General features: G+C 49.7%; 1 protein-coding gene across 5 annotated transcripts in view; it reads left to right on the top strand.

Moving 5' to 3' along the window:
* The window catches only part of MARK2 (microtubule affinity regulating kinase 2), a 24983-nt gene that overhangs the window by 2282 nt on the left and 11035 nt on the right, over positions 1-11666 (top strand). For 3 of the 5 annotated variants that reach the window (XM_015826265.1, XM_015826263.1, XM_015826261.1), the window contains exons 3-11: positions 894-942; positions 1786-1857; positions 2912-2982; positions 4701-4757; positions 6248-6484; positions 6804-6923; positions 9852-9951; positions 10514-10626; positions 10956-11088. In XM_015826265.1, the coding sequence (XP_015681751.1) occupies positions 894-942; positions 1786-1857; positions 2912-2982; positions 4701-4757; positions 6248-6484; positions 6804-6923; positions 9852-9951; positions 10514-10626; positions 10956-11088 (952 nt within the window). Of the gene's footprint in view, positions 1-893; positions 943-1785; positions 1858-2911; positions 2983-4700; positions 4758-6247; positions 6485-6803; positions 6924-9851; positions 9952-10513; positions 10627-10955; positions 11095-11666 lie in introns of all 5 variants that reach the window. The other 2 variants (XM_015826264.1, XM_015826260.1) reach the window with 1 other exon arrangement.

The raw sequence follows: 11666 nt of genomic DNA, 5'->3' as shown, positions 1-11666 counted from the left end.
GAGGAGGAGGAGGAGGAGGAGGAGGAGGAGGAGGAGAAGTAATAGTAGTAATAGTAGTAATAGTAGTAATAGTAGTAATAGTAGTAGTAGTAGGAAGGGACCTTGGAGGTCATCTAGTCCAACTCCCTGCTCAGGCAGGAAATCCTACACCATTTCAGACCAGTCTCTTCTTAAAAACTTCCAGTGTTGGAGCCTTCACCGCTTCTGGAGGCAAGCAGTTCCACTGGTTAATTGTTCTCACTGTCAGGAAGTTTCTCCTTAGTTCCAGGTTGCTTCTCTCCTTGATTACTTTCCATCCGTTGCTTCTTGTCCTGCCTTCAGGCACCTTGGGGAATAGCTTGACTCCCTCTTCTTTGGGGCAGCCCCTGAGAACTTGGAACCCTGCTTCTTACCTTGCCTCTTTGCAGGCACAGAGCTTCTCTTTGGGCCCTTTTGCAGATTAATATGTTATTCTTTAAAAGGCTTAATCCAGTGAGAACAACAGTCTAGTTCAGTGTTTCTCAGACTCTTAAAAGATCTGTGGACTTCGACTCCCAGAATTCCCCGGCCAGCCACGATTTAAGATGGGTGGACTTCAATTCCCAGAAACACACACACACACACCCCAGGCAGCATACTTTAAGATGGGTGGATTTCAATTGCCATAATCCCCAGCCAGCACGTTTTAAGAGGGGTGGACTTCAACTCCCAGAATTCCCCAGCCAGCATTCTGCAAAATCCCTCCTTCCCATGAGCTTTGGTGTCAACAGGGGAATTCTGGGAATTGCAGTTCCAGCACACCCAGAAGGCTCCGTGGTAGGAGGGGGGGGGAAGCTGCTTCCAGACAGGGAAGTACAGCCATTGGAGGCTTCCAAGTAATCGTCCCTGTTTCTTTTTCCCTTTTTTTCCTCCAGCTCTTCCGGGAAGTACGAATAATGAAGGTTCTGAATCACCCGAATATAGGTGAGTCTTCCCCCTTTCCTCCCTTCCAGATGTTGCTGCTCTGCCTGACGGGAAGCAGCAGATGGGCCTTGCCTGTCAAGCATCATCGCCCCAGCCTTTCCTTGCTCTCAACATCTGGCTTTGCCAGCTGGGGCTTGAGGAAGTTCCTTCCCAGCACATTTGGGAAGTGCTTTTCCTCTTTGGCACCATCCCGCTCCCGATCCTGGAAGCCATCAAATTCTGCAACATGGCCGCAGAAAGCCCCCACGTCTTTGTGGCTTCGAGTTGGGGGCTGCCCCTCCTCCTCCTCCTCCTCCTGTGGCAATGCCATCCACCAAGCCCAGCCAGTCCTCGACTTAACAACAGTTCATTTAGTGACCGTTGGAAGTTACAACGGCACTTAGCGTTTTTCACCCTGAACGACCGTCGCAGCCTCCCCCAGCGGTCGCGCCATCAAAATTTGGACGCTTGGCCACCGGCTTCATCTTTACCACGGTGGCAGCGTCCCGGGATCCGCCGATCCCCTTTTGCGACCTTCTGGCCAGCAAAAGTCCAGGAGGGGGAGATGGGGGGGGGGGGGAGAAGCCAGATCCACTTAACCACCAAGTTGCCAACTTGACACACTGCAGCGAACTGTGGCAAGAAAGGTTGCGCGAAAGGGGGCAGAATTCCCTTAACGGCTGTCTGGCTTAGCAATCCTTTAAACCCCCCTCCCGAGGCAACGCCAGCATTCTGCTCCTGAAGGACATTCCCGAAGGAGAAGCGGGAACGTCGGTCGGGACAAAGGGAGAAGGAAGGACTAGGTCGACGTAGGCCAAAGAAACAAACCGGTCCCCAAACAGATTAGAGTGGAGTGGAAAACAGAAGGTCAATTTAATAAACTTCAGTATCTCTGCGATAAGACGCTGTACCTCGTCATGGAGTATGCCAGCGGAGGTGAGTGGGTGTCGTTTCCCCCCCCCTCGCCCTCCCTCCGTTCCAAATTCCAGGAATCTGATGGGATTTGCAAGTCACGCTTTAAGCCAGGGGTCTTCAAACTTGGCCCTTTGATGACTTGTGGACTTCAGCTCCCAGAATTCCTCAGCCAGGCACGCTAGTTGAGGAATTCTGGGAGTTGAAGTCCACAAGTCATAAAAGGTTTGAGGACCCCTGCCTTAATGAATTTAACCGGCTTCCTTTAACAACCCCTGCATTTGTTTAACAACGGCCGCAAAAAGAGGTCATAAAATCGGTCGTGGTCACTGGTGACCCACTTAACGACCGCAAGAACTCGCGGCCATAATTATGGTCGTAAATCGAGGACCGCCTACAAATAAATAACCTGGCAGCCAGAGGCACAATCCAACTTATCATCATCATCATGATGATGATGATGATGATGGATGATGATGATGATGATGATGATGATGAGAGCTTCTTATCTTCAAGGCACTCCTTAACCAGAAACTCCCCCTCCTTGAAACTCGAGATTCTAAACCAGGGGTCTTCAAACTTGGCCCTTTTATGGCTTGTGGACTTCAGCTCCCAGAATTCCATGTGCCTGGCTGAGGAATTCTGGGAGTTAAAGTCCACAAGTCATAAAAGGATCAAGTTTGAAGACCCCTGGTCTAGTCTGATGAAAAAAAAAAATCTTAAAGCATGCTTTAAGATGGGTGGACTTCCACTCCCAGAATTCCCCAGCCAGCATGCTTCAAGATGGGTGGATTTCAACTCCCAGAATTCCATATGGCTGGACTTTTGGCTGGGGAATTCTGGGAGTTGAAGTCCATGCATCTTAACTTAGCCAAGCTTGAGAAATACTTGTTGCAGGCCAAACGTCCTCAGGTGTCTAGGTTTGCTTGCGTCCCAGCAGCAAAAATGGCTAGCTTTTGTCACCCTTGCTCCCTGCCTCCCTCACCGCTTTTCCTGATTTATGTGCCATATTTCTGTTCCAAATGAAAAAGCAGCTTCATTGCTCTCTCTCTGTCTCTCGCTCTCTCTCTTCCTCCAGGCGAAGTGTTTGACTACTTAGTGGCTCATGGAAGAATGAAAGAGAAGGAAGCGCGGGCAAAATTCCGACAGGTTGGTGCTGCCCCTCCTCCTATTACCCCGTGAAAAGGCAGAACCAGTAAGGGCATCTCTGCCACCACCATCAACTGCCCGGCAAAGAGCAAAGTGGAGTTGGATGTCCGCGGTGCTGTGGGAAAGAAACAGCTGCCCCAATTTTGCTCCTGATCAAATTTGGCTTCTTGACCAAAACTCTCCTTTTAGGATCCTCAGGTTGATCAGCACAGCTTTTGAAATTTTAAAAGCTTTGAGTGGTAGGTGCTGTTCAAAGATAGCTAACTGAATTCTGGGGAAAATTCTCCTGCTTTGCTGACCTCCCCGGTTGTGTGTTGCGTGTTGCTGAACGTTGAGCGAAAGAGACAGCCGGAAACCCTTTCTCAACCACACCAAACCAACAATTTTAGTCCAACATTTGCCCAGTCAATTGGGCTTGTGGGTGACGTTTTCCTTCTTTTTGGCACGCAAAGGGGTTTTTCACAGTCCTTCCATTCATCCAGATGTTGACCACATGAGTTTTTCAAAACCTTTTTTTTTTTAAAGTCCTTTATCTTCCCCTCCCAAACCAGGAAGCAAAACTCTCACCGTTGCGAAGCAGCGCAACAATGAAAGTGTTAGGATGCAAACTCTTGACCCTCGTGTCTCAGGATTCACATTACGGCCGGGCCTCCCCGTTGCCTTTAATTTTCCTTCTTATGGAATCCTGGTTTACAGGAGAGGATGTTAGTTAGTGTCCTGGTTCCGACAGCTGAAACTCTTTAAAAGAACTTCGAGGCATTGTTTACCTTAAAGAATCTTTTATTCAAGAAACAAAGTATTGGCACTATATGGTTAAAGCCGAAAACTGAATTCCCCTCCCCTGGGTACAAAATAGCAAAGCACAATTCCCTCCTCCAATTAACAGTCATAAATCACATCCCCCAATTAGCTTGAAGAGCGGGCTTCCTCTCCAGTTCTCCAGCCCGGCCAATTCTTTATCAGCTCCGGTTACAATAACCTTGATTCTCATGCTAAGTTTAGTGTTGTTCTGTCTAGCTGGACTCTCATCCACATCCCCCCCTCCCAGCATCATCTAACTCTAAAAGCAAAAGAGAAAATGATGGCTACATTTCCATCTGTTGTCAATGCAAAAACATCCGCAGCGTTGACAGTTTCTCATTCAGCCATCTTTCGGAAAGACCCATTCTGATTCCCAGAATTCCCCTCCCTCTTGTGTCCTCCGTGCCTCGTTCTCCTTTCCTTAATAAAGCCACCTTAACGGGCGGATGCCACTGTGTCATGTGAATGTCAGTTCCCTAACATTAGTCATACATCGTAGAACAAGATCGAGTTGGAAATTAAGCCAGGAAAGGAACTTGGGAACTGAACACCGGTGGGCGGGAAGGAGCAGAGGAAGAGGAAACCTCATTGGTTCATCGCTGCAAGAACTTTGCCCCCCCCCTCCCTCCCTTCCCAGGAACAGTCAACCCTCCACCCACCCAAAGCTGCACAGGCCTGCCTTTCTGGATGCTGCGTGCGAATGATGCAACGATGAGGCCTAATTTATGCAGCTCTTTCTTGGAAAAGACATCACACACACACACACTTCTTTGTTGCATCATTCCCCTTCAACTCCGAGCGATGGGGATGCAACTCCGAAGAGCATCTATAGTGTAACGGGGTCTGAAAAATATTTGGATTGATTTAATACTGTTGCAGAAATGCCATTTTTCACCTTTCTTCCCCTTCCCTTCCAGATAGTTTCTGCTGTGCAGTACTGTCACCAAAAGTTCATTGTACATAGAGACTTGAAGGTGAGTGGAAAAGGCCTCAGTTTACCCACGGGGGGGCCTGCCGTAATTCACCCTTTCCCGAAGTGGAGCTTAGAATCGGAAGCCGACTTCCGCTCTGTTTTTAACAGGGGAGCACTTAGATTGGAACAAGGGTCTAGTTCTCAAGATCAGAATAGAACCTGGAGGGCTCTCAGGTTGAGATTGAAGTGGAACCCCCCCCCCCGGCGCTCCCCCAAAGGGGGCTCCCGACCCCACCAGCATTGTCTTCTCCCTGCAGAGGGGGCTTGGGGCTTTAAGGGTACCACCTAAGCTGCAGCAGAAGATTAGGTCAACTGAATTGCCAAGGATGAGGTGTATGGCCTCTTCTATCCAAACCCCAAAAGAGGGGCTCTTTCTAGACTTTCTAGACCAAGGGTCTTCAAACTTGGCCCTTTGATGACTTGTGGACTTCAACTCCCAGAATTCCTCAGCCAGGCACACTGAGACTCTAGAAAGAGACTCTAGAAAGAGGGCAGAGAAGAGCAACAAAGATGATGGAGGCTAAAGCATAATGATGAAGGATTGTGGGAACTGGCTGTGTCTTGTCTAACGAAGGGAAGGATGAAGGGGTTACGTGATACAGTAGCTGTCTTCCAATACTTGAGGGGCTGCCACAGAGAAGAGGGGGGGTGTCAATCTAGTCTCCAAAGCACCTGAAGGCAGGACAAGAAGCAACGGATGAAAATTAATCAAGGAGAGAAGCAACCTATCAATGGGGGTGCCACAAGGCAGAGGGGGCCGGGTTGTTCACCAGAGCACCAGAGGGCAGGACGAGAAACAATGGTTGGAAACTGATCAAAAGAGAGAAGCAACCTGGAATTAAGGAGAAAGTTCCTAACAGTGAGGACAATCAACCAGTGGAACAGCTTGCCTCCAGAAATCGTGGGCACTCCATCACTGGAGGTTTTTAAGAAGAGACTGGACAGTCACTTGTCTGAGATGGTATAGGTTCTCCTGCTTGAGCAGGGGGCTGGACTAGAAGACCCCCAGGGTCCCTCCCAGCTTCGCTTCTATTTTATTTATTCCATTCCATATTTCCTTATTCTGTTCTGTTCTGTTCTGTTCTATTCTACTCCAATTTCTATTCTATTCTATTTATTCCATTCCATATGGCTGTCCAGTCTCTTCTTAAAAACCTCCAGTGATGGAGCATCCACAACTTCTGGAGATACCCACTGAATGCTTGTGAAACCTGGGGGAAATTGCAGATCGCCTATCCTTGTGCGGGCCAGTCTCGCCCTCTTCGCTTCATCCCCCCCTACCAGCTGGACCCCTCCCCAAAAGGTGCTGTGATTCCTGATCCCCCCCCAAATCAAAGCCCTCGCCTCTTTGATTTAACCTCAATTTCCCTGCCTTTGATTTAATCTGCAATGGCTTCCAGCCCAAACTCAACAAGAGTCCTCCTTGTGGATCGGCCCCTTCTGAATATCTCTCCCCCCCCTTCTCCCGTTTCTCTCTTCCCCCCCCCCCAGGCAGAAAACCTGCTCTTAGATGCCGACATGAACATCAAGATTGCAGACTTTGGTTTCAGCAACGAGTTCACGTTCGGCAACAAGCTTGACACGTTCTGCGGGAGCCCCCCGTACGCCGCTCCCGAATTGTTCCAGGGCAAGAAGTACGACGGGCCCGAAGTGGACGTCTGGAGCCTCGGGGTCATCCTCTACACACTGGTCAGCGGCTCCCTGCCCTTTGATGGGCAGAACCTCAAGGTAAAGAGGGAGACCAGCTGACCCCGCCAACCGCTCGTCGGTGCCCAGGTTTTGATTGAACGGCACCTGGAACGATCCACGCCTCTCTCCTCCGGTGCAAACCGTATTTTTTTTTTTATTTGATTTTGATTTGATTTCTCGACAGCCACCCCTCTCAGACAATTCAGAAAATAGATTGCAAATTAAAACCTTTTAAAACATTTTAAGAGAAAACTTCTAGCTCTCTTGGAGGAGAGGGTGTGCGCCTGCAGGGAGTCCCTTTCTGCTTAAAATTAATGTTTTGTCTTCCCCGCCCCGTCACGTCTTCTCCTTTTTGCAGGAGCTGCGAGAACGGGTTTTGAGGGGGAAGTATCGCATCCCCTTCTACATGTCCACGGACTGCGAGAATCTGCTGAAAAAATTCCTTATCCTGAACCCTAGCAAAAGAGGCACTTTAGAGGTGAGCGTCATGGTTCCGACAGATGAAACTCTTCCAAGAACTCCCGAGACATTGTGTACCTTAAAGAATCTTTATTTTGAGTTAGCATAGCATCGGCACTGCATAATCGAAGCCGAAAACTGAAATTTCCCTCCCCTGAGCACATAGTATGAAAGCACAATTCCCTCTTCCAATGAACAGTCATAAATCACCTTCCCGAATTAGCTTGAACCACGGGCTTCCTCTCCAGTTCTCCAGCCCGGCAATTCCTGATCAGCTCTGGTTACAATAACCTTGATTCTCACACTAAGTTTAGTGTTGTTATGTCTAGCTGGACTCTCGTTCACATCCCTCCTCCCAGCATCATCTAACTGTAAAAGCCAAAGGTAAAAGATGGCTACATTTCCATCTGTTGTCAATGCAAGAACATCTGATGTTAGCAGCGTTGACATAGACCAAATGGAAATTGGCCTCGAGGAAACGGAAATAAAATCTGGCACCCACTTTGGAGTTTCTTGGGAAGCATCCCCAACAGAGGATCCTTGGAGATCAACGAAGGAGACTATTTGTAGCTCCCGGTTGAAATGTGGGGTCTTTGGTGCTCTCTGAGCTTGGTGATTTTCTTGCAGACGTTTCATGACCCAACTAGCTAACATCATCAGTGCTAGAACGGAGTGGAGGAAGGAGAGAGGAGGAGGAGGAGGAGGACTGTGGGGTCCTTGGTGCTCTCTGAGCTGGGTGGTTTTCTTGCAGATGTTTCATGACCCAACTAGGTAACATCATCAGTGCTAGAAGGGAGGAGGAGGAGGAGGACAACGACGACGACGACTGTGGGGTCCTTGGTGCTCTCTGAGCTGGGTGGTTTTCTTGCAGACGTTTCATGACCCAACTAGCTAACATCATCAGTGCTAGAACAGAGTGGAGGAAGGAGAGAGGGAGAGGAGGAGGAGGAGGAGGACTGTGGGGTCCTTGGTGCTCTCTGAGCTGGGTGGTTTTCTTGCAGACGTTTCATGAACCAACTAGATAGCATTATCAGTGCTAGAGCGGAGTGGAGGTAGAAGAGAGGAGGAGGACTGTGGGGTCCTTTGTGCTCTCTGAGCTTGATGGTTTTCTTGCAGATGTTTCATGACCCAACTAGGCAACGTCATCAACTCTAGAAGGGAGAAGGATATGCTCTCTGCAAGCCAGCTACTTGTATATAAAGAGATCAAAACCCCCCCCTCCTTTCTAGCATTGATGATGTTACCTATTTGGCTCATGAAACGTCTGCAAGAAAACCACCCAGCTCAGAGAGCACCAAGGACCTCACACTCCTCCTCCTCCTCCTCCTCCTCTCTGCACATCCCACTCCCTTCTAGCACTGATGATGTTACCTAGCTGGGTCATGAAATGAGTCAGTTGCCAACTGTCTGGATTTTGATCACGTGGCCATGGGGATGCTCTGCAAGGTGTGTCAAAAACGGTCCTAGGTCCCTTTTTTCAGTGCCGTCGTTTGAAACTTGCCAACGATTTGCTCGACGACATTCAGCTCCTGACGGACATGAACCCCCCCCCTCGGTGACTGATCGGACCGACAGAACATGTTTGTACTGGTCGTCCACCACAAGTGTGTTGTGTCTACTGGTCCAGTCACCCACCACCACAATTGGAACCGATTAGAAAGACCCTGAAGTTCTCACACAGGATACTTCCCAGCCAGTTTGGTGAACCGTGGCTCCGTGTATTGTGTGAACACAGACAGGTGAGTTAATGCAGTCAAACCCTGTGTGTGAACCCCCTTCTGGTATTTTTTATTTTTTTTAATCCCAAAAGTGTGCAGCTCCCAGGCTAAATACCAATCTCAGGCCACGTGGAACGGCACGGCCAAAATTCGTCAACAAATTGTCCAGATTGTGGCGTGGCCCAAGACTGACCGTTTCCTCACCTGCCTGCTGTTCTCAAGGTGGTGGTGTTGCAGTTTCTAGAGTCTCAACATCTTTTTTTACATCCTGGCGACCAAAATGGTTTTAGCCTGGTTTATTCTGGCTTAGCCTAATGTGTTAAGCAACCATGGTGATTTTTAGGACGCGTCTCCATTTTCGGAGCGTTTTTGGCCTGGCCAAAAAACATTTCTTATTGTTAGTGTGGGACTTATTATTGATTTTTAAACCCCTTTGCTGGTTCAGCGAAGGCCCCAGTCCTTTTCTCCGTCGTCCACCGCCCTCTTTGTCTGGCTTAAAGGCCCCAAATTACCTCTCTGCGTGACGAAGGTAATTTTCCAAGCCCCTTCGGCCGCCTTGTTAAGCTTTCCCAACAGGGAGCCAGTTTTACACCGGCGGCTTGCTGACCGCGGAGCAATTGTTCTGCTTCTCCAGGGCGAACAGCTTTCAGGTGGATTTGAAAGTGGAAAGGAAAAAGAAGCAGCCAGCCAGCCAGCTTTTCCATGGGTGGATTGAGGAGGAAAACATTGCCAAAGACGCCCCGAGTTTTCCTGGGAAATGGGAGGGAGGCTGCTGAGACGGGAGACAATGTCCTTGGGGAAATTGCCGTCTCTTTCCTATTGTTAGTAGAGTTGATTTTGTGGTCAAGAACCCTGGAGTGGAGCTTGCCAAGGGGGGGGGAGGAGGAGGAGGAGGAGGAGGAGTGAAGAAGAAGTACTGTAGCATCTTTGGTACCCTCTGAGCTTGCTTACTTCAGAGAAACTGGACAGCCATGTCTGGAGTAGTATCAGGTCTCCCCTTGAGGAGTACAAGACCTTCAAGATCCCTTCCAACTCGGTTCTTCTGTCCCGTTCTTTTCTTTTCTTGAGCTGGGTGGTTCATCTACAAGCAACTTACTTGTATTTCAACAGAGAGCAGCTCCTCTCCCTTCCAGCACGGATGACGTTACCTAGTTGGGTAATGAAACGCCTGCAAGGAAAACCTGTCCTCTCTGTGGGGTCCTAATGCCTGCCTCTCCTTCCCCCTCTAGCAAATCATGAAAGACCGCTGGATGAATGTGGGTCACGAGGACGACGAGTTGAAGCCTTACGTGGAACCTCTGCCAGACTACAAGGACCCTCGGCGGACAGGTACACCAGTTAGGAAGGGCTGATGGGCTAGAGCAGGGATCCTCAAACTTGAAGACTTGTGGACTTCAACTCCCAGAATTCCTCAGCCAGCGTTCAAACTTGGCAACTTTAGGACTTGTGGACTTCAACTCCCAGAATTCCTCAGCCAGCGTTCGAACTTGGCAACTTTAGGCCTTGTGGACTTCAACTCCCAGAATTCCTCAGCCAGCGTTCAAACTTGGCAACTTGTGGACTTCAACTCCCAGAATTCCTCAGCCAGCCCTGGCTGGCTGAGGAATTCTGGGAATTGAAGTCCACAAGTCTTCAAGTTGCCACATTTGAAGACCCCTGGGCTAGAGACCACCCCCATTTGATGGCAAGGTGGGACGCCTGGCTGAGGAATTCTGGGAGTTGAAGTCCACAAGTCTTCAAGTTGCCACATTTGAAGACCCCTGGGCTCCCCCTTTGATGGCGAGGTGGGACGTTCCACTTTCTGAGCAGCTGGGGGGGGCTTGTCTTTTCCTACGAGTGGATGGTGACTCTCTTCCTCCTCTTCCTCTCCTCCTTCTCCTTCCTCCTCCAGAACTCATGATTTCGATGGGCTACACCCGGGAAGAAATCCAAGAGTCCTTAGTCAGCCAGAAGTATAATGAAGTGATGGCGACGTACCTGCTGCTAGGTTACAAAAACTCAGAGGTGAGTGCGAGGGGTGTGTGTGTGTGTGTAGCCGGGTGCGTTGAACTCTGGAACGGCAGCCCCGCAGGGGCGGTTTGCAGCCCCGAAGCAAGTGTGGCTTTTCTCCTCTTAACGTCAGCTTTTGACCTTGAGACTCTGGAAAGAGTGCAGAGAAGAGCAACGAAGACGATTAGGGGGCTGGAGGATAAAACATTACTAAGAACGGTTGTAGGAAAGAGAAAAAAACACACCTTTTTGCTTTTCTGGAGTCGGCATCCTGACGGGCCAGGAGCAAAGGCCTCCGTGGGGGCCCGGGGCCTTTCCTGATTGCTTTTTCCTGCTTTTTCCAGCTCGACAACGATAGCATTACCCTGAAACCTCGTCCCCAGCCCGAGCTCGCCAACAGCACGGTTCCCTCCCCTTCAAACAAGGTGCAGCGCAGCGTCTCGGCCAACCCCAAGCAACGCCGCTTAAGTGACCAGGGTGAGCGTCTTCGTCTCCTCCTCCTCCTCCTCCTCCTCCTCATTCTGGGCAAAGCAGGGAGGCTGGGATTCTCATAAAGGGATTTTATTTTATTTATTGACCATCCCACCTTTATCATTTGTATAAATAACTCAAGGGGACGAAGATAACTCTCTTTTGTGCCTAAGGCGGGACTAGAACTCACCTTCTCCTGGTGATTGGCCCAAAGTCATCCAGCTGGCTATCATGCCTAAGGCGGGACTAGAACTCTCCGTCTCCTGGTGATTGGCCCAAAGTCACCCAGTCGGCTTTTCGTACCCAAGAAGGGACTAGAACTCACCCTCTCCTAGTGATTGCCCCAGCCAAGTCGCCCAGCTGTTTCATGCCTAAGGTGGGACTCGAACTCGCCGTCTCACAGCATTATAGGCAGCTGGCTTGATTGTTCTGGTGAATGGGGGTGGCCTAGAAACCAGAGATGGTGAGTTTGAGGGTTCTTGGGCATGAAAGCTGGCTGGGTGACTTTGGGCCAATCACCAGGAGACGGTGAGTTCTAGTCCCGCCTTAGACATGAAAGTTGGATGGGTGACTTTGGGTCAATC

Source organism: Protobothrops mucrosquamatus, unplaced genomic scaffold (assembly GCF_001527695.2).
Source record: "Protobothrops mucrosquamatus isolate PMUCROS unplaced genomic scaffold, P.Mucros_1.0 scaffold3025, whole genome shotgun sequence".
NCBI classification, from domain to species: domain Eukaryota; kingdom Metazoa; phylum Chordata; class Lepidosauria; order Squamata; family Viperidae; genus Protobothrops; species Protobothrops mucrosquamatus.
Note: the sequence above shows the minus strand (reverse complement) of the source record. Positions and strands in the feature narration are given on the sequence as shown.